This window comes from Lemur catta, chromosome 11 (assembly GCF_020740605.2).
Source record: "Lemur catta isolate mLemCat1 chromosome 11, mLemCat1.pri, whole genome shotgun sequence".
NCBI classification, from domain to species: Eukaryota; Metazoa; Chordata; class Mammalia; order Primates; family Lemuridae; genus Lemur; species Lemur catta.
This window is the reverse complement of record NC_059138.1, coordinates 82317331-82340734: the sequence shown is the minus strand read 5'-3', so window position 1 is coordinate 82340734 and position 23404 is coordinate 82317331. Positions and strand designations below refer to the sequence as shown.

Here is a 23404-nt window from a genome sequence, read left to right as displayed (position 1 = left end):
TCTGTACATATATTCTTCCAAATATATCTTTATGCACATATTGATTTTAATATTTCATTTTTTACATATGGTAAAATATACATAACATAAAAGTTACCATCTTAACCATTTTTAAATGTACAGTTCAGTAATGTTAAATACATTCCTATTGTTGTACATCCAGTCTTCAGGACAGGACTCTTGCAAAATTGAAGCTTTATACCCATTAAACAATAACTCCCCATTCCTCCTTTTCCTCAGCCCCTGGCAGCCACCATTCTATTTTCTGTCTCTATGAGTTTGACTACTCTAGGTATCTCTTATAAGTGGAATCATACAATATTCGTCCATTTGTAACAGGCTCATTTTAGTTAATATAATGTCCTCAAGTTTATCTATGTTATAGAATGTGTCAGAATTTCCTTACTTTTTAAGGATGGATAATATTTCATTGAATGTATATACCACATTTTGTTTATCCTTTCATCCACTGAGGGACACTTGAGTTGTTTCTACCTTTTGTGTATTATGCATAATGCTGCTACGAACATGGGTGTACAGTATCATTGATTTTTCAATATGTGTACTATACACATTTTATAAAAATGAGCGAATTTATATTATTTGTTTTCTAAACTGCATGTTAAATTCAACAATTTGCCCTAGATAATCTTCTAAGTCAAGAAACAGAGATCTATGGAATCCTTTCTTCCTAATTTGCTATTATGAAATATTTTAAATACACAGAAGAGTTTAAGAACTGGTACAATGATCACCTTTATATCCACCACCTAGATGCTCCAATTCTTTACATTTTTCCATATTTTCTTTATCTATTTTCTAAATATTTGCTGAAAACAAGGACTTTTTGCCACATGGCCACAATACCCCTATTACATCTAGGAAACTAAAATTCATTCCCTAATACCAGCTAATATCTGCTCCATATTCAGTTGACCCCCAATATATTACATATGTTAAAGCTGGTTTTTCAAATCATAATCTAATTAAATTTCAAGTATTATATTTGGTTATGTCTCCATTAAAAATCTGTAACAGTACTCCTACTTTTTTTTTTTATTTTTTAACATGACTCTTTGAAGATTCCAGGTTTGCAGATACTTCACATTCTGGATTTGTCAGTTTCAAGTTATTTAACTTGCTCCTCTATCGCCTGTCATTCCTGCAAACTGGACATGAGGTCTAAAGGCTTGATGAGATTTAGGTTGAAGATATTTGGGAAGACCATGCTGGTGAGACTGTGTAATTCAGACTGCATCACATCAAAGACAAAGTGATGTACCTTCTCACTCTTAATGCTGCTCACTTTCCTCACTAGTTATTAATATGTGGTGACTCCAGATACCTGTTATAAAGGTGTTTCCTTTTGCAATTAGCAAGTAACTAGTGAGTGATATTTTGTGACGCTGGGAATTCCCCATTATCCAATAGCTGTCACCTAATGGTTTTAGGTAAAATCATTTCCTGAATCTATTATTTTACTGGGAGTTGGTATAACAGTATCAATGGTATAGCAAATGACATCTATCCATCTTAATCTATTGAGTTCCACTCTGGACTCATGAGTTTTTATTTATTCAATGTATTCAATAATTAAAGTCATTATTCCTTTTGATACTCAATTTTCCCAAGTTTGGTACCAGATACCTTCCAGCTAGTAGCTGTGGCTTTGGGTATAACCCCATTCATCTTTGAGTGCTCCCTGACTTTTTGTGACAAAAAGTGTCCCAGGCTCACCTCTTGGACTTTCCTTGCCCCAGATCTGAAACCAGCTGTTAATCTAAGGAATCCTCGTTACACTTAGTGGAGAAAAAACTTAGAAACCAACACCCGGGCACTAGATGTGCTCATGGTCATTGGGATGTCATTGCTTTGAAGACCTTTCAGTGGTCAGAACTTCCTATATTTTTAAAAAATCATGAATTCATATCGATATTTCCAATTTAAATTTAACATTTTAGGTTTTTCCCCATTATTTTTTGTTTTGTATTTATATATTTTTTCTCTCAAAAAATCATGCTTCCTAAAAACATTAGCAAATTTACTTATTTGCTTTATCCTACAATAATTTTGAAATAATAATTTCAAAACAATTATAAATAATAAAATTGCTGGGCAAAGTTTAAGATTTTGTGGCAGCTCTTCTTGTCCTTAGAATATCATTCACTAAGATTTAGAGTCTTTGCTGTGTTAAAAATTCACTTTGAATAAACCTATTCTCTGTGTTGTTATGGTTCCAGATTGATATATCATCAGGTACGTTTGTTCTCAATTCAGGGACTTTATAATTTCCCTCTTTGATTTAATTTTATTATTATTTTTTTCCTCACTGACTTTTTGATTGGGTCTTTATTCAAAATAAGCTGTCCAAAATTATCCTTTATGGAACAAACAAATTTCAGAGTTCGTGCAGAGGCTTCTTTTCTTCTGTGGGAGATTTCTTTTCTGCTGGTTTCTTATCAGCTGCTGGCTTCTTGGTATCTGCAGGCTTTTTTCCCATCAAAGGCTTTTCTGCTTAACACCAACAGCCTTCTTTCTTTTCTTCCCTACCACAGACTTCTTGCCTGCAACCTCCTTCTCATCTGATTTGGCCTCTAGTGCCCCAGCTGTTCTATCCACCCAAAGTTTGTGGTTCCTGGCCTGGGGAAGAACAGTGTTCTGGTGCACGGTCTTGAGTATGGGTTTAGCTTCAACACAATTCTCAAGTTTTTCAGGGGATTCCTCTTTGGGACTGTGATGGATCTTCTTGTGTGGTGCATGAAGAGCTCTTTGGATCTCTGGGCTTCTCAAGATTCTGCTAAGGTCTGTATTGATCATCTTGTGCATTGGAAGGTTGTAATTACTCTTAAGGGAAGCAGCTTTACTGAAAGTGTCATATAGTTTACTTAATTTCCAGAAAACACTTTCAGTCCAAATACAGAAACGTCTCACATGCCCACCGGGAGCAAGTTTCAAAATGTTCAGCTTGTTTTCATTAAGCACAGTAATTCCATGGATGCTTCTGAAACCCTTTGTGATACCGTTGCCCTCTTTATAGATGATGCACAGTCCCCTGCACTGGACATGATGATGATTTCTAATTTTGCCCTTGCCAGCTTTCATTCTCTGAAAGCCATATTTTGATATCATTCCAGGCCTTAAGTTTCTTAAGAAGCAAAGTAGCTTCCTTGGTCTTCTTGTAGCTTTCAACTTTATCTTTAACCACCAAAGGAAGTTTAGGAACTTCCTCAATACGATGACATTTAGACATGATCAGCACTGGTAAGGCCAAGGCAGCCAGGGCAGAGAAGATGGAGTATTGCTCTTGGGTTGTGTTCATTCTTTGGTGCCAACGGTGCCAGGTTTTGGTTGGTGCAAACATGCAGCCTCCATGACACATATTTCCAAAAGCACCCTGGCCACAAAGGTGAGTCCCACCACCTCCAACTCTGGGAATTTGCACCACGGCTCTGCCAGTACCCCAAGACTCAGCACTGGTCTGATGATCTGCTGATTCACTGAGAGCACAGGGTTCATAGTAGCTGATTGAATGGGAGCCTTGAAGACAGCAGGGAAAGTGACATTTTTGCCAGGTGAATTCCCCTTTTCAGAGTACACCAGTATCAGTGGAGGAGCATTAGCCATGGTGGGGACAGGAGAAGGCCACAATCCTCTCAGCCCAGTGCCTCCTACAGGAAAGCTGATTTAATTTGCTTATTTAAATATGTGAGAATATTTATGTTTCAAAACTTAAAATGACATAAATAGGCACACTGAGGGAAGTCTTCCTTCCATTCCTATCTCCTGTCCCCATTCCTCATATTCCTTATGGGTAACACTTTTCAACTGCTTCCATTTCATTTTTCTTGCATGTCTTTTGACAAAAAATAAGCAAATATATACAAGAATTCTTATTTCCCCCTCTTCTTTACAGAAAAGGTAACATGTTTTATATATATATATGTATGTGTGTGTGTGTGTGTGTGTGTGTGTGTGTGAATACTTTTCTGTACTTTGCTTTCTCCACTCTCCATTAATACCTAGAGATTGTTCTTATTCTTTCTATGGCTATCTAATAGTTTATTGTGTGTAAATGAATATTGGGTAGTTTCCATTCCTTTGATATTAACAAAAATGCTACAGTAAATAACCTTGTGCTTGTGCTGTTTTGGAAGTGTATATTTAGGGTAAATTACTAGATGTGGAATTATTAGGTCAAAACATAAAAGCTTTTGTGATCCTGTTAAATATTATTAGATTTCTCCCCATAAGATTGCACTATTTTGCACTCCTAACAGCAATATACGATAGTGCCTGTTTTGTTTATAGTCTTGCCAACAGAGCATGTTGTCCAACTTGAATTTGTGCCGATCTGGCAAGTAAGACATGGTATCTAACTATTGGGGTTTTCTTAAGAACTTTTTTCTTGATAAGTATACAATAGATTACATAAATCTAAAGTACAGAGCTTGAGAAATTTTACAAAGTGAACAATCTGGTAGCCCCCATCCAGATCAAAGATAAGGCCTCGGAAGCCTCCTTCATGCCCTCTCCCCATCACTACCCTTCCAAAGAGCAGTGTAGTTTTATTTTTCCTTCACTCATTATAGTTGGTTGAGCAAATTTTCATATGTTTAAGTACCATCTGACTGTATTTTTCTGTGAACTGACTGTTCATTTATCTGAATATCAGATTTTTGTTTTTTCTTCCCAATTCTCTATAGCATATTAATTAAGTAGCCTTTTGTATGTGGTAAAAGTTGCATATATTTTTTCTGTGCCATTTATTGACTTTATTTAATTTTTTTCTACAATGCAAAGGATTTTATTAATACATTTTTAATGTCAAATTTCTTTCATCATTTCTGGATTTTGTCATACTTAGAAAAACTTTTCTACTGTCAGGAATGCACCCATAATTTCTATTATCCCTGTGTGGTTTTATTTTGTTTACACTTAAATGTTTAACCTATTTGGAGTTTATTTTATGTATGGGTGTAAGATATGGATTCAATTTTATCTTTTCCCAGTTGATCCAAAATCATTCATTAAAAAGGCCATCTTGCTGTGCACAGTGGCACCCACCTTTATAATCCCAGGTACTTGGGAGGCTGAGGTAGGAGGACAGCTTAAGCTGGAGACCAGCCTGGACAACACAGCGAGACTCCCTCTCATTATGAAAAAAACAAAAAGCATTATACTAAGTGAAGTATCCAAAGAATGGAAAAACAAGCATCACATGTACTCACCAGAAAACTGATTTCCCTGATCATCACCTAAATGTACATCAGGGAAGGATACCAATTGGATATCAGACTGGGATGGGGGGGTGGGGGGAGGGGATGGGTGTATGCCTACATGACGAGTGCATTGCGCACCCTCTGGGGAATGGTCATGCTTGAGGGTGCAGACCCGGGGAGGTGGGGGGGGGAGGGGATCGAGGTATGAATACATGGCGAGTGCCAGGCGCACTGTCTGGAGAGTGGAAGCGGACGCGCTTGGGACTCTGACTCGGGGGGATGGGCGGGACAGGGACAATGTATATGACCTGAACTTATGTACCGCCATGATGAGCTGAAATAAAAAAAAAAAAAAAAAGAGGAAAAAAAAAAAAAAAAAAAAGAAAAAAACAAAAAGCAAACAAACAAAAAAATCTTTTCCCCAGTCATTTGAGATGCTACATTCATCACATACCTAATTTCCAGATGTATGTGGGTCTATTTCAGGGCTTGCTATTTTATTTCCTTGAATTACCTATTCATGTACCAGTATCTCATTGCTTTAATTATAGAGATTTAATAGTGTGCTTCAATATCTGGTCAAATTTACTAGTCCTCCTATTGTGTCCCTCTTTTCCAGAGTTTTCCTAGATATTTCCATGTGAAATTTAGAATCAACTACTTAGCTCAAAAACAAAAATGTTTTTGACATTGGCATTTTTATTGGGATTAAGTTAAATTTATATATTAACATGGGAAGAATTGATATCTAATGATGTTGAGTCATCCTATCACTCCAAAAAAAAAAAACTGTTCATTTTTTTCAAATCTCATTTCATGTCTTTTTGTATACATTTCAGGAGTGTTTAAATTTTTCCTATACAGGTTTTGCACATTTCCTTTAAATTTATTCCTAAATCGTTTATCTTTTCTTATTGCTATTGGTGTTTTAAATGAGACCTTCTCTTCCATTATAATCTCTAGCAAGTTATTGTTTGTATATTTGAAGACTATTGATTGTTCATGTTAATTTTATATAGAGCCAACTAACTGAATTCTCTTACTGTTTTAATTAGTTTTATTTTTCGGTCTCTTATGTTTTCCATAAGATATTGTATATTGTATTCATATCATTGACAGAGATAGTTTTTGCCTCTTATAATTTTCATGCCTCTAATTATTTTCTCTTCTCTGATTATATCGGGCAATAAATCTAACATAATATTAAATAGAATGATGGTTATCAGCATCCTTGTCTCCTTGAGTTTACTGGAAAAGGGGCTATGGTTGCAATATTAGGTAAATTAAAATCTATACAAATTTTATCAATTTGAGGAAGCATCCATCAGTTTCTGAATCCTCTGTGTCAGGAATGTTTGTTAAATTTTATCAACTGCCTTTCTGGCAGACTAAGGATATGATCACAGGATTATTTTTGTACATGTTGATGGATTTTCTAAAATTGAGCCATCATTGAATTCCTGGAATAAATCTCACTTGATCGGCCGGGCGCGGTGGCTCACGCCTGTAATCCTAGCCCTCTGGGAGGCCGAGGCGGGTGGATCGCTCGAGGCCAGGAGTTCGAGACCAGCCTGAGCGAGACCCCGTCTCTACTAAAAATAGAAATAAAAATTATTTGGACAACTAAAAATATATATAGAAAAACTTAGCCGGGCATGGTGGCACATGCCTGTAGTCCCAGCTACTCGGGAGGCTGAGGCAGTAGGATCGCTGAAGCCCAGGAGTTTGAGGTTGCTGTGAGCTAGGCTGACGCCACGGCACTCACTTAGCCCGGGCAACAAAGTGAGACTCTGTCTCAAAAAAAAAAAAAAAAAAAAAAACTCACTTGATCAAAATGTATTATTTTTTTAATGTGCTGTTGGACTCAGTTTGCTATGTAGGAATTTTTAATCAATTGATTATGTCAATATTCATAAGTGAGATTGCTTCATAATAATTTTAGTAGACTCACATCTCCCTTGTACATATGTACCATGATTTGCTTCACTAGTTCCCTATCCATGACACTTAGATTATTTCTACAGTTTGTTAATATTAACAATGCAAGATATAAACTGGAGGCAAAACCTTTTGCCTTTCTGTGCTTATATCCCTATGAAAAATTTATAGACTGGGATTGTTGGATCAAAGGAAATTCCCATTTTGTATTTTATGAGACACTATTGTTTCCTCAAAAAGAACACTGGAATGTTTAAGTGGATGTGGAGTTTCATTAATTCCTTTGCATTAGATAAGGTACTAAAAGTTTACCTTACTAAGAGAAAGAGGGAGAAACTTTTCTGTCTAGTTTTCCTATTTCATCATAAGGTTTACAGACAACATGAAAGACACTGTTAAAAAGCTTAAGTCAAGGAATCAAAGTTCGCAGTTTACTACTGATGAGCCACATGATCATAATTTTAATCTCCCTATTTCTCATAATAAAGGCAGACCAAAATTTTGAAGCTTACAGCATTATTATGAAGATAATTTAATTTGAGATAATGGACATACACAATGGTTCTACAAATGCAAGACATAGCTATGGAAGGAAAATCTGATCATATTTGTGTTTACTATCATCAGTAAACATTTAACAAGGAAACAAATCATTTAATTTATAAATGTAAGATCTGATCTACATGTAAGAAAGAGGGCTAATACTTTCAGGTGGGATGGAGAGATGAAGGGGAGACATAACTGTGTGCTATGGTGGACCCCTTCACAGAAGACTCAACAGGCATTTGCACCCCTCTCCGTTGCCTGCCTCTCAATATGGAAGCTGAGAAAGTGACATAAAGTCATCCCTCTGTATCTGCAGGGGATTTGTTCCAGGGTCTCTGCAGATACTGAAATCTACAGATGCTCAAGACCCTTAGAAAAAATGGCATAGTATTTGCATATAACCTATGCACATCCTCCTGTATACTTTAAATCATCTCTAGATCACTTTAATATCTATATAATGTAAATCCTATGTAAATAGTTTTTATACTGTATTATTTTCATTTGTATTATTTTTTATTGTTGTATTGTAATTTTTTTTTTAAATATTTCCTATCTGTGGTTGGTTGAATCCATGGATGCAGAAGCGGTGGATATGGAGAATTGGCTATACTCATTTTCTTAGTCTCCCTTGGAGCTAGAGGTATAAATGGTTCTGGTCTTGGAGATATAAAGCAAAGTGTATGGGAAAAGAGAATCCTTTGGAGATTTCTCCTCTCTCAAAAAAAGTACAGTCCCTGTCCTGCTCCACTTTCTTCACTTTATGCCTTTGAATGAAGCTAGGTAAGAACACAATGCTTGGAGCAGAGGCAGCCATCTTCAAACCATGAGGCAATAGTCAGCATGCCATCTTGCAACTCTGAACCATCATCCTCCGAACAGCAGAATAAATGGTTGAAGACAAGCCTGGGGCCTTGATGAAACTGTTGAGTCAAACTTAGGAACATGTATCATAAGAATTCTGGAGTAAATAACAAATATTCTTACGGCTCAAGCATTTCTTAGATTGACACCTGTAGCTATAAGTACCCTTAATGAAATACATAAAAACCACTGCTTTACAGATATTATCTATTTGATTCCTTATAAAAACCCTATGAGAGTCTTTCCTTTCAGAACGAGCAGGGTCCAAGGATTGACTAATCGTAGAACCCAAAATACCAGAGCTTGGCTTGGGTATAGGTCAACCTGACCAGCTACTGCCTTAATAGTCAAGAGGCAATTGTTTTTCTGTTCTGAAAAAAAGAAAACATCTAAGGCAGAGGTTACAGATTGGCAAATTCAGCTGAACATGTTATTAACATTTTTATTTTTTTAACAGATAAGAAAATATGAGGCTTAGAGCATAACTTAGTAGTAAATTATGGGGCCAGGATTAGACCCAAGGCCTGATCTCCTACCAGACTCATTCTAATTCTCTAACACCAAGCCTCTTCCCTCTCTCCACAGGGGGAAGAAGGGATTCTTCTCATCCATGTAGAACTACTTGGCCATCCAAGACATATTAAATTACAGAAAAGGGAGTGGACAAATGTTATATTGTGATTACAAAAGGACTTTGGCTTTTATGGAAGAAACTGGACAAACTTTGGGTTTGTTTAACATGCAATATAATAGATTAGTAATGCATGCCGGCCCTCTGACTCTCCGGAGGAAGAACTGAGCTGCGGCCACTTGCCATGCTGGCGTACACTGTTTCAGTTACACCCTACAGTAACTATGAGACATAAAAAATAATTTCAGAGTTGTTGTGTTAGACACAACTCATTGTGCACGTTGCTGCTGATCACATATAACAAAAACATTAAATTACTTAAGAATGCAGCCCGAGGAAAAGAAAAATCAAAGAATAATTACGTGTGCCATTTAAGAAGCTGTAAGGTGATGGGCCTTTAGTACTTGGATTCTAGTTCAAAAGATGAAAAGAGCGCCTAAGAAACTGAAAAGCTTCTTTTCCCAAAAATGTATCTGGATGAATATTGGCAATGGGTAGGGAATATAGTCTTTCATCTGATGAGGGGTAATAAAAAGACTTGTCATGAGACAATAGTTCAGGCTGACTTTTTTTTCACCCCCTCTAAAAGAAACAGCCTCATTAATACTGAGATACCCATGTTGCCATGCTGCATGGTAGTTTCCAGAACAACACAACAGGAGGTACTAAGGAGGGTAGGAAGGGGGATGCATAGTCAGCACAATGCTTTTTATGTTGAAATATAAACTCACACACCCCCTTCCAGCTAACATTCATGAAATTCTAAAGCATAAATCTTATTTTTTTCTCTTTTCATTGAGATTTGGGATAGACTGTGTTTATAATGAAAAGGAATAATGTGTGACCATGAGGATAGCTTTCTGATGAAAAGTAGGAATACCAAACAAAAAAATGCAGTGGAGGCAGCGTAAAGCAGGTGGGCTGTGGGGAAGCAAGAACACAGAAGCAGTGACTTAGAAGGCAGTATTCTAGAACTCAGGAAAAAGTGATGAAGTGATGAAAAGGAAAAAAAAAAAAAGAAAAGAAATTTGGAGGACAGATGTAAGAGAACCAAAACATATAAGCAGAGCAAGATTGTACAAGGAACAAAGGGAGAAGACAGTATATCAAACCTCTAGAAATAGCAGATGAAAATTTCCCTGGAGCTGGACATAGCCTGGAGATGTGAATAAAGTTCAAGGATAGTGGAAACAACCTACAAAAACTTGGGCAGAAAAAGAAAATTATTAAAACTAAACCAAAATTAGGTTGGTATCATACTTCTCTTCTAGAACTCTAAATACCATCAAAAATATTAAGCAAAAAGACTATTTTTACTCCAGTTGTATACACCAAAAAAATCATTATTTAAACAGCAATAAATGGATGTTCTCAGACATTCAAAGTCTTTAAATGTATACAAGCCCAGTACCTTTCTCTGAAGAAAAGTAATTGAGTAAGTTCCCTAGTTAACTGAACAATGAATCAAAATAAAGGATTCAAGTAAATAAGAAAATTGAAATAAAAGAAATTGCAGTGAATAATAAAAAGAGTAAAATGGCTTATGATTTTTTTTTTAATAGAAGACCTTGTGGCAAAGCTCCTTGGAAGTTTTTACAAGTATATAGACAATAAAAATTTCTCTGTTTTAACAAGTGCAGAAATTGACCTTTCAGAGGCTTGATTGAGCACGATGAAAGAAAGAAAGACTACAAACCACCAAAACATTTAAAATTCTTGCAACATACTACGTGGGACCTAAATAAGTACTTGTCCTTTACAAAAGGAACTGTGTTCTGATGTCAAAGAAGCTTCTAACTCCTGAAGGAGAGCTGAGATCTTATGAGGGTCCCCTGGGGTCCCATGGACAAGCCAGGCATGGCTGGAGCTGAGCCGGAGGAGAAGCCCGTCCAAAAGTATAGAGTGTGTGACAGCGAGGACAGGTGGAGGGCTCAGCTGTGAGATGGAAGACTCCCACATCCACAGGAAACACTTGAGCCATGACAGAACACTGCACCTGACGTGGCACTTCAATGGATGTTAAGCCTGGGCTGGACTCTCTTCCCCACATCCTTCGTCCACTGGTCCACTGCCCTATGTCTCCCGGAATGGGAGCTTCTATCCTCTCATGCTTTCTCTACACTCTACCTGCCTCTGCCTCCCTATTTCAACCAGGGTCCCTCTGCCAAGCGCTGCCCTGGGGATTCTTTAGCCAACTCAGATAGCTCCAGGGTGGCCTGGGCATCTTCCTTGGAGGCATGTCTGCCTTTCTCAGCCTGAGTATCCTGATTCATCAGGACCTTGGTGAGACACTCTGGTGGTAGCCCCTGCACTCTGGAAGATCTAAGAGGTGTTTCAGTAAGGGACTTGAGGGGAATATTTTAGGCTCACCAGCCTTCCCTGGAGGTATTTTCCAGCAACCTGGGAGGGCTTTGCGTTCACCATGGCTGCTCCTGGGCGCCACACCAACTAGTCTGGGGGTTCATGAGGCCACATACACTCCATATAAATTATATTTCTCCTGTAGCTGACAATGCTACATCAGGGGAGGAACTAGTATGTCCCTTGGCGCCATGCCACCAGCTTCCCATCTGCTAAGATCTTCTTGGCCACTTCTGAGGTGCTCCAGAGCAGTGTCTTCTCTTGGAGGGGGGTGACTTTGGTGCCTGTTCTGGGGCAAGCTTTTGGCTGTCATTCACTGGCAAAGCTCACACTCTAGAGCTCTCCCTAAAGATCTAACTTTAGGCACAACAAAAGCAGCCTTTGAAGGGTCAGGAGTCATCCAAGCCACTGTATCCTTTTTGTGCAAGGGAAGCTGCCTCTTCTTTGTGGGAGCCATCTGTTCCAAGTTTCTCTTCTCTTTGGAGGGTCTGAGGGTGACATAGGCACCCTGCTAAGGGTCTGATTCTTCTTCTTCAAGTCTCTCAGTTCAAAAAGTCACTGCTTCTGACAATCCACTGGTGCTTAGGAAACCTTCCTGCCCATACTGGGGGAAATTCTGCAAAACCAACATTGAGTAGCAAAAAAGACACCAAGCACAGTATTTGCTGAGAGAACAGCTGCAGGAGGCTCAAGGAGGCTCAAGGAGGAGAGGAAGCTGGGGAATCCATTCTCTGGAGGTTTTGGGAGACCTCCTAGGCAGCCTCCGCTACAGCCCTACCTTAAAACTTTTTAAAATATGGGTAGGCAGTGTAATTTGATGTCAAAAATCATTCTTAACAAAAGAAATTAATAGTGTAAAATATGAGTGAATAATGAGCCATGAAACCATTATATAAATCTATGAGTTTATTGTTTAAACATTTTAGTTATGAGGAAAAAATATATCTATATTTTCGATATCTTTCTATAATTAACATATATATATTATCAGTATTACTGATTCCCTCATTCAGGGATACAATAAAAACTTAGTCAGGGCTTGTTCTAAGGATTAGGAAAGGAAGCTTAGGAATCTATTTTTCTGGCATCAGAACCCAGTTCCTTTTGTACAGGACAAGTAGTTATGTGGGTCCCACTTAGCATGTTGACAAGAATTTAAAGTGTTCTCAGGTGCTGGAGATACAGCAACAACCATATGAAGACATCTGCCCTTTGAGAGCTATACTGTGGGGGGAGGGGAGGGGGAAAGATGATGGCACAAATTTAAAAAATAGTAAATAGTCTGTTAAGTAGTCATAAGAGCCTTGAACATATAAAGCAGTGAGATGGGTACTGAGAATGTTAGGAGATACACTCTCACTTGGGAGCGGGCCATGCATGTTTTTAGAGACTAGGCTTTCTTTCCAGGCAGAGGGAACGAACAACAGACACAAGTGACAAAGGGGTCAGCGGGCTCAGGCTGGGCTGGTGCAAGCAGGCTGGCCTTGGCATCAGAGTGAAGGTGTGGAAGGGGATGTAGACCCGTCGGGGTCTTCAGGCCCTCCTAAGGTCATTCACTGTGAGAGTAAAAAAAACACTGGCTTGAGAGAGATGGAAAGGCACTGGAGTCTGGAGCAGAGGAGTGACATTACACAAGGATTTTTACCAGACTCCCTTGGGCTATATGTTGAGAGGGACTAAAGGGGACAAGGGCAGCAGCTAAGGGAGACCCATGATGAGGCTTTTATAAAAATCCAGCCAGCAGGCGATAAAGGTTTGGACCAGAAGAACAGGGAACGTGTGGCCAGGTGAGGTATGCGTGGACATTAGAGTCAACAGGATCTGCTTGTAGAGTACATGTGGCAAGTGAGAGAAAGAGAACTCAAGGACTGGGAGGGTTTTGTACTGGGCAACCGGAGCTGCTGTTAGCTGTTATATAGAAAACCACAGGAGGAGTAAGTTTTGTTTGTTCAGTTGGTTTCGGTTTGTTTGTTTGTTTGTTTGTTTGTTTCCAGGGGCGGTATTGGTTTTGGACATGCTGAGGGTGAAATGACTGTTGGAGATCCAAGTGAAAAAGTCAACTAAGCGGCTGGATCCCTGGGGGTAGAGTGCAGGGGAGACCTCAGGGCTGGACACATCCACGGGGGAGTCCTCAGCATAGACGGCATCTCAACCAGGACCTGGATTAGGTCACCCAGAGGGTGGGTACAGACAGAAAGGCAGAGATGGAAAGCCTGAACCCGGGCAGTCCTGGTTCAGAGAAGAGGAGGAAAGCAATGGAGACTGAGAAGGACAGGAAACGAGGTAGAATGAAGGATCCAGGACAGTGTTGTCTTGAAAGCCAGGTGAAGAAAGTATATCAGAACGGAGGAAAAGACCAATAGTAAAATGAGGACTGATAAAAGATTAGTTGATTAGTAATGTGGAGCTTATTGCTCTTGACCACAGTATTTTTGATAGAGTTTGATAGGAGGACAGAAATTGGAGTTAGCATGAGATTTGTTTTAAATGGAAGGAGAGAATGAGGTTTCAGCTAGGAAGATCAAGGGAAGAATTTTTTCTTTAAAAATGGATAAAATAAAAGAAATTATAAAGGGGGAAGAATAGAAGATTTTTACTGGAATTGTTGAAATATAAGACTATCATATTTATTCCAGGAAAAACAAACCACTAATTGGTGGAATATTTTCAGATCTTTGGGCACTTTGCCCCTGACCACCATCTTTAAGGTCAGAATCAGAAAGAAACAGATCAAGGTTACTGGAGAAAGTAGAGAGGTTTTCAGTGCAGTATGGTGACCACCCCTGGCTTCTAATTTTAAATTAGTCTTACACCCCACCAGCTTCCTTTCTCTCCTGGGCATATCTTCTTTGACATTCTTTCTTCCCACTGCCTGCTTCTCCCTCCCCATCCCAGTACCGACCCTCTGAAATCCAAGGTCTATAGACCCACTGAATTAAATATCTTTAAGGAAACTTTACATGCTTCCAAGAAAATCTCCTTCTCGAAGAAAAACTCAGTACTTCAAATCAGCATGGTTTATTCTTTGAGGATCAGGAGGCCACAAACAGTCAGACTTCCTGAGCTAATAAAAGAAAGTGCTAGCTCCAGGCATCTGAGATCAAAAGGAAGGATGAAAGGCCAAAGGAAGAGTCATTCTCCTGAAATTCAGAAAGTCATGATTTCTTAAAATGAAAATCCAATGCATGCAAAACAGGGTTTGTGAAGAAAGAAATTTCTTGACCGCTTTATACTAATCTACCTCCCAAAGTCACACAGATACCGTCTGAGGAGTTATAATGATGATTTGTTGCGAAACTCAGAAGAAACTATAAACACATCAGAAAATGTAACCTGACCTTCCCTTTCCTCCTATTGAACAATTTAGACTAAAGCCGTTAGGTAGGACCAAGCAAGTTAGGCTTTTACCTGGGCTGGCCTGGGGTGCAGAGCCCACGTGGGTGAGGAGGAAGTTCACCTGTGAAGGAGAATACGTACCTACTGCAACTATATATTGTGGGTCAGTTTTCTCACTGTCTGAGAGGGAAGTTGCAAAAATGAAAGGGAGAAAACTAGAACGAACCATGTGAGGTTGGATTAGAATCAGAACCATCAGTTTTTAAGTACCTCCATGGATTAGAATTGGAGGTTCAGAAATATAAATGCAAATGTGTATATATGTGTACAAGTGTGTGTGTGTGTGTGTGTGTGTGTGTGTGTGTGTGTGGTGTGTGTGTGGTGTGTGTCTATCCAAACCTACAACCCTTGCTCTGTTCACTGAGAGGGCCCAGGAGCAGTGCCACCCAGGAACAATGAGCACAACTACAGCACAGATCCTGACGTCCAAATCTTATTCTCCAGGAAAGTAACCAGGGCTTTTGGAGAAATGGCTTATTCTAGGGCTGGGGCAGGGAAAATACAGATGATCTGGAAATACCTTGTGCCAGAAAGCAAGGAAGTGCTCAAAGAATAAGGAGAAACATCAAAAGAACACAGAAACTAACTTAAAGAGGCTTCCACTGCCCTAATCTGGGACAATATAAACATCAAAATAATAAGAGAAAATGGAGTAAAATGAGAATCCCTGAGTCCATACTGACATAAATAAAGGACTAAGTCGAAAGTTTAACAAAGAATGGGATATATGCATGGTTTTAAAATATCTCCCTATAAAATACTTATTAATTACAAAGGGAAAATGTATCATTTCACAGTGAAGAAATCTGGCAGACAATAGCCAATCAAGTGATCAAAGTGAATATCAGGATGCAATTAGAACAGAGTATTATCTCTGTGATATTTCTGCCAAAGGTGAATAACTTGAATTTCATTATGAGGAAACATCAGAAAAACCCAAATCAAAGAACATTCTACAAAATAACTGACCAGGAATCTTTAAAAGTACTGAAGTGCAAGAAAGACCTAGGAACTGTTGCAGACAGAAAGAGCCCAGAGAGACATAACACGTAAACGCAATGTTTGAATTTAAACCATTTTTTTTCCTATACAGAATATGCAAAGGACAACTGGCAAAACTTCAATGACACCTGAATTTCATGTGGTAGAAATGAATCAATATTAATTTCCTGATTTTAAGGGTGGCATTGCGGTTGTGCAAGAGAATGTCCTTATTTGTAGGAAATATACACTGAAGTATTTGTAGATCATGGAAATATCAAGTTGGCAACTTACTCTCAAATAATTCAGGGAGAAAAAAAGCTCTTTGTATTATAATTGCAACTTTTCTGTAATTATGAGATAGTATCAAAATAAAATAATTTGACAAAGAAGCCTTATCTTCATTCCCAAACATATATGATCATTGAAGTTACCGAGTGTGATAACAGCCCTTGGAACTAATCGTTCACAGAAGATACTTGGACCAACACTCTTGGAAGCAATCTTATTCAATTATTAGCATGAAATGAGGCCCAGTAGAGAGGAGAGTCTTCCGTGTTTGGGTCCAAAGCATTTCAAGTTAGCCTTTTCCTTTTCTCTACCTACAAGCACAGGCTTAGGTAAAAAGGAGAAGAAAGAAAAAGAACCTTGAATTTATCTACACAAAGCGACAATTTGAGAAAAATTGTAGAAGCTGTGTCAAGTTCCTTGCATCATGGTAGCAACAGTGAAGCAGACCAATATAATAAAAGTGCAATTGGTGCTTTCAGGATCTCATTTAATTCTATCTGTATCTAGCTTTTAAGAAAGAAGGCCTAAAAATTATTTAGTTTCAATATTGTAAGCATCATTAAAATTAAATTAAAGGATGAATAAAACACCATGGTTCTGAAAAGTGAAGGACCAAATTGTGCTGAAGCCAGGATTAGAAGCCATGGTTGGCATCCCATGACAGTCTAATTTGTAATCCCCTGCTCTCTCCACTACAGCAGGTTGGTTGTCTGTTAAAAAAAAAAAAAAATGCTATTTTGTTCTCCAAGAAATAATATGCTCTGGGAAAACTCAGACAGCCATGAATTAATCAAAACTTGAATAAGAATCCACTTGCCACTCCATTTATGACATATTTTACAAATAAAAATCCCCAATAGAACATGTAGGTTTGGCAATTGAATAGTCTTCCAAGATGTTACCCCTGTATGCATATTTTTTAATGCCTCTATGCTCATTCTACATCAGTAACTTCATTGATTCCAACACCTAAGCCATCACTTTGTAAGCAGGAACAGTAAGTTATTGCTGGCCTGAGAAGGTTCATTCAGTATCTACAGCGCTTCTTACATAAAGTTCAACATGTTGCCTGAAATATGAAAATAATCTTCTTGCTTTTCCTTCAGTCTTCCAAACAAATACTTGTGAATTTAACCAAGAAGACAAGAAAGACAGCTGGAACCAGGAAACAAAATAGTATCAATTACTAATATTTCCCATTCTCTGCTCAGGCTTGTCTTATCTGAAGCTTGTAAAATTGTTTAATCTTTTCCATCATCTCAGGGAAAAGAGAGCCTGGAAAATCCTAGTCATTTCACAGTAACTATCAGTGGGATTTTCCATAACTCTCTGGATGCAAAATGAAAATCTTGAGACGTTGATCCAATTCTAAATCTTCTCAACTTACTAATAAATATGAAGAGACAATTCATATACATTTTCTTCAAAAAACATCTGGTTTCTTGGCCAGACTGCTGATACCTGAAAAAGTTTCTAAGTTTGTTCCAACAAATCTACATTTAAAGAGCTCAAAAATACATCTGTGCACTAAACATTCTTTTCTACATCTGATTTAGGGCCAGTGATGGAACTGAGAAACAGAACCTTGCCAAGGACTTGGGAAGGAGAGGAATAAAATCGCCTTCTAAAAGTTAAACTGTAAAACCAACACTTAATAGATCAGGGCTGAGAAATCAGAAATCACCACAAAGGGACAAAAATGTTTATAGGCCAGCAAGACTTGGCTATGACCCCACTAAAGGTATAATACACACATCTGAAGACTATTAATCAGTCATGGAGTCATGGAAGGAGAAGGATTGCTCAGAAAGACTTGAGCAGAGCCCGCCAAGGCTCTTTTTGGAGTTGAAGGAGTCAGGGGCAGCAGATTTGGTGTAGCACAGAACCCCCAACAAGGCATCTCTATTCTGAAAATGAAGGCATTGCTTTATCTCCATCTGATTACCATTAAGCCTTACCCTGGGCTGGCCTGTCTTATTCATGATGGAAAACTCATCATTGAACCTACTGCCTAGCCTAGGGCAAACAATCATTAGATGTTTGCTCAATGAATTTGCTCCAACTCTTTGCTCAGAACCTCCTGATTATAATTTGGCTCCCCACAGAGTTCCGACTACAGGGAGAGAATGACCTCGTCTTGTAGATTTGAGAATTCTGGTCCCCGTGCCAGCTACTAAACTCATTGAAATATACAGGTTAGCACTGAGTTTGCTTACTCCCAGGCTGCTCCCAAAGGAAGGGCCCTTGTGTATGCTGTTGGATCAAGTTTCTGACCGCCAAGGGCTGGCAATGAGTCTCTGGGGCATGGTAACTTCACCAGGACGACGATGATGGTGGTGGTGATGGGGACTACTTTGGCCACGGCAAAGCATCTTCTATGCACTATCAGACACTGTACTGTGTTCTTTCCATACTTCAACTCATTTAATCTCCACAATAATCCAATAAATTAGGCATTATAGGTATTCTCACTTTGTAAATGAGGAAACTGATGCTCAGAAAGCTATAGTAACTTACCCAAAGACCTATATTCAGAACTTGGATTCAGATCCAGATTTGTCTGACTCTAAAGCCTAATTTCTTAAATTCTTAAAAATACCACCTTTGGGGAGATGAATCCTTATCCTTCTCCTAGCCACATTGCTCTGCATCAGCAGTGTACTCTAGGCCATTCCAGTCCATCTTCAACATGACTCTTCATCAATGCAGCACTGTTGTACACACCTTCGCATGAACACACATACAGCAGCAATCCACCCTAATCAGGAGTGTGCAGAGTCAAGCCCCATCTCAAGAAACAGCATGACCATCTACTCCATGCCATCAAGCCATTAGCTTCAGGACCCCAAAATGGGGGCTTCCTTCTTTACGCTTCCATCTCCCTCACCAGCCCTGCTGCCCACCACCCAATCATTCACACATCCTCCAATTAAACCACTTCAGTACTTCCCTAACTCATCCACTTCCCCTCTGCTCACTATCCCCATTACTACTACCCATCTTTCACCTGGACCACTACAAAAATCTCCTAGGTGTGTTTTCGCTTTTATTCTTGCTCAACTTTGCTCCATTTTGCACCTGAGTCTTGGGGATGAGTTCTCAAGGATGCGTCCAGTGATCCTTATACAATCTAATCATGGCATTCCACAGTTTAAAGCTCCTTCCGTATGACTCTCTGTCATCCTCCGTGCTTCAGCTCTACTCGTGACTGGCCTGCAGTTCTCAGAATATACTCAGCTCTGTAAGCCCCAGGATGGCACACATACTGGGTGTGGATATACCCACAAGCCCCCACATGCCCCTGGCCCAGTCTTCTGTCCACATCTCCCTGGTCAGCTTGTATAGGTACTCTGGAACTCACTCATATTTCACCTCCTCCAGGAAGCCTGGGTTAGGCGCCCAACTGAGGGGTTCTCATCACACCCCTACTTACCCCTCCTCTCACTATATGGGAATTTTTTATTGATGTGATTCCAGCTCCAGACTCTGACCTCCCTGAAAACCAGGACCCATCCTGTTTATACATAGTGCCTAACATGAACAAATGCTTGTTAAATGAAAGAAGAAATGTGAGCCTGGTATACCATAGGTGTCAGAATCCACCCAGCTTCCTCAAGTACCAACTGTGTGATCTTGAGAAAATTGTTTCATCTCCCTAGACCTCAGAGTCACTGTCTGTAAAATGGGGATCATAAAATCTATACTGTCAAAGTTATTTTGAGATTTAAACTAAATCGCGTACGTATAAAGTCCTCCGCACCATGCCCAATATATAAGCACTCAAATATTGGCTGTTATAATTATTATTATTACTATGTCCTTCAGGACCCAACTGAAAATATTCATGTTCTTGCAAGACTTTGTAGATATTCCCAGTCCACCATGATGACTCTGCTGCTCCATACTACATAATACATTATCTTGCACCCCTGAATAATATTGTTTGAAAGGGTCTGTCCTTTCCATACATTCTTCAAGTAGCATAATACTTCAACAAATCCTTCTAGAAGAAATGATAACATTTAGATCTGTTTCGTTCTAGAAACTAATGGTGTCCTTTTGCTGCCCACTGGAGCCTTAAACCATGGACATTCACATTGCAACTCCTAATGATGCAAATGCCATAATGAGAGGACAGCGACACATAGAAAAACAGCAGGGCTCTGGAAGGGAGCCCTGCTGATCCCAAATTAGAAATTAGGTCTTAAAGGGGGCACAAGTAAGACTAGATCTTAGAAAAAGGGTCCTCTGTCACAACAGATGTGGAAAGGTGAATTACCAGACCAGTGGTGAAAAAAGTGTAAATAGCATAATATGTATGGAATATTGTGCAGCCATTAAAAATAGGTAAGGAGCCAACTAATACAATGGTGGCAAATAAGAATATGTAAGAGACAATGTTAAGTAAAAAGGATTCAGATGCTATATGGCTTTTTGATCACGGGTATGCGAAATTTGCTTTAAAACAAACAAAAAACCTTAAGGCATCAGATGAAAATTTGAATAGTCGTAGCAAGGTGATGAGTTTGTGGGTGAAATCTTTTTTTTTATCAGTTCCCCACACCGTTTGTAGTGTTGTCATATACCGTTAAAATGTAAAAAAAATATTTCTCAGAAAATGTATATTCTGTGCGTCTCCTTTACAGAGGGCTCCAGGAAGAAATGCAACAGGACAGAAGACACGCCCTAGGCTGCAGGGCCGCGGAGAGCCACAAGCCTGACTCAGCAGCGTGCAGGCGTGGGGCGAACGTGGCATGGGGGCGCCCTGCAAGTGGATCCGGCTCTTGCCCGGTCATTTCTTCACCTCCCCCTCTGGGCGTTACTGAGTGCCCGCCGCCGCCGGCCTGCAACACTCGGTGGGCCCGGCCCCACTTCCAGACCCCGACCTTGCTTGTGCCCTAGCGACCCTCCTTGCAAACGATCTCTCTGGGAGAAAGGGAGAAGCCGCAAGGGCTGAAAAGCGAGCGCCCAGGCTCAGGTCCCCGCGACCTCGCCGTCCCCAGGCCCTCCCTGGCACCCCCGACCCCGGTGCCGCCGTACCTCTTGCAGGGGATGAGCGCCTTCCTCTCGTCCAGCACCCGCACGCGCTGGTTGAGCCCGTCGTAGGAGAACAGGGCGCGGCTGTTGCGCCCGGTGCTCTGCCGGTACAGAACCTGGCGCCCCTCCCACTGCTGCGGCGCCTGGCACGGGCGCGGCGCCCCCGGGAAGCCCGCCGCCCCCAGGCCGCACAGGCCGCCCAGAGTCCAGACCCAGAGGCTGCCCAGCAGCCAGGCGCCCAAGGCCCCCCGGGCCACGCGGGGAGAAGCGGGGCCTGGCATCACGACCCTTCACCCCCGGGGGCGAGCCCGAGCCCAAGGGGGCGCTGAGGCGTCCGGGCGCAGAGTGGCCTCCGCCGCTTCTCTTCGCGCTGCGCGGAGAGTGTGGTCCGGGCGAAGGTGCTTCCAGTCCCCGCGGCGGCCTCTGCAGCAGTGGAGATCAGGACGTGCCAGCCCGGGGAGCCGGGACGGCTCCAGTGAATCGCGCAGGAGCTATTTCTGCCTTGGACGCTGCCTGCTGCCGCTTCTGTTTTCACTGCTCACTGCTGCCAACAGGAAATGCAGTGGCAGTGGTGCCACTAGCATCCTCAAAGGCGTCGTGTTTTAGAAGGGGGTGGGGGCCTGTGCTGAGAAGGGGTATGTTTCTCCACTAACTGCAGTGTTCGCTGGGGGCCAATTTCTAGGTCAAGTTCAACAAAGCAGAGCTACCGCACTTGCTGTGCCCCCAAATACTGTGCCCCTTGTCAAAACTGCAACCTTTTTCTTCCAAATTAAGAGTGGAAAGACGGGTCCCTTCCTTAAGAAATGATACTAGCTATTCCGTATGGCCACTTCGCAGCCCCCAATCCCAATGAAGAGTCCAGGGAACTAGGGACAGGCTCTTGGGTTCGGCCTAGGACTGAACTAGGGATAGGCCCTAGGGTTCAGCCTAGCTCAGGACATTGTCTGAAGGTCACATTGCAGTGAGACTGCTCCCCTCCCGTTGCCAGGCAAATACCACAAGCCAAGTGGTCTGTGTGTCTGGGGTGCTTAGCATCTTCAAGAACAAAGTTAACTGGATTTATGTTTATGTAATACTAGGATCTAAATTATGGAATCAAGAAAAAAGAAAGCAACTAAAAAGAAAGACTCTTTCCAAGTTTATAGCTTCTTTCCATTTGAGCTATATTTCAAGGATGAGGAAGAATGAGCTAGGTGAAAGAGAACATTCCTGAATGAAGGACATGAGGCCAAGAGAAAGTGAGTATAGTGTTGGGTTCAAGTACAAGGCAGAGGGTAATCTGGAGCCATATCACTCATTTTAAGGATTTTGCTGTTAATAATGAGGACAGTGAGAACCATCAATCAATCTAAAGCTTGGGAGAGGCACCATCAGGTGTGTCTGCCTTGGGAAGCTCACTCAGGTGACAGTGTGGAGAATGGGCAAGACCAGACAGAAGGCAGGAGACGGCAGAGGAAGCTGCTGTTATAATCCTGGCACAACATCCTGCCTGAGCTAAGGCAGAGGTGGATGGAATGAAGAGGGTGGAAGGGAGTAGGGAACTACAAAGAAGGATTTAGATTCCGAAGGAGAGGTTTCTGGTCTGGGGCACTGGGAAGTCAGTAAATACCCGGAGGACAATTGGGTAAATACTTCTAGAAAGCAGCAGAGTTTTTGGATTTAAAAGCCATGGGCACATAGGTGATAATTGAAGCCAAAGAGTAAAACAGTGTTTCCTGGGGGCAATTTTGAGCCCCAAAGGACATTTGGCATTTGGCAATATCTGAAGGCTTGTTTGATTGTTGCAAGGAGGATGGGGAGAAGGCTGCCACTGACATTTAGCAGGTGGGGGCCAGGGATGCTACTAAACTTCGTACAATGCACAGGAAAGCTATCCCCACCAATAAAGAATTATCTGGCCTCAAATGTCAAAAATGCCGAGGCTCAGAAAACCTGGAGTAGAGGGGAGTGTTGAGAGTGAAAAGAGGGCTGAGGATGGAGCCTTACAGAGCTCCAGATATTTAAAGAGTGGGTAAAGGAGCAAGCACTTGAGGACCTTGAAAAGGAGTCACCAGAGAGAAGCCACTGACCAGGGCAACTTCCTCAGTTACCACACTTTGGCAAATAAATGTAAGGTGATAATGGGTTGAATGCTAAGGTG

At 40.7% G+C, this 23404-nt stretch overlaps 1 protein-coding gene and 1 pseudogene across 1 annotated transcript in view; both read right to left on the bottom strand.

Moving 5' to 3' along the window:
• The window catches only part of EPDR1 (ependymin related 1), a 31675-nt gene extending 9885 nt beyond the window's left edge, over positions 1 to 21790 (bottom strand). The window contains exon 1 of the mRNA XM_045564323.1: positions 21268 to 21790. Within this exon, the coding sequence (XP_045420279.1) occupies positions 21268 to 21545 (278 nt within the window). The 5' untranslated portion in view covers positions 21546 to 21790. The remainder of the gene's footprint in view (positions 1 to 21267) is intronic.
• LOC123647493 lies at positions 2399 to 3654 on the bottom strand (annotated as a pseudogene).
• Positions 21791 to 23404: the final 1614 nt, after the last annotated feature.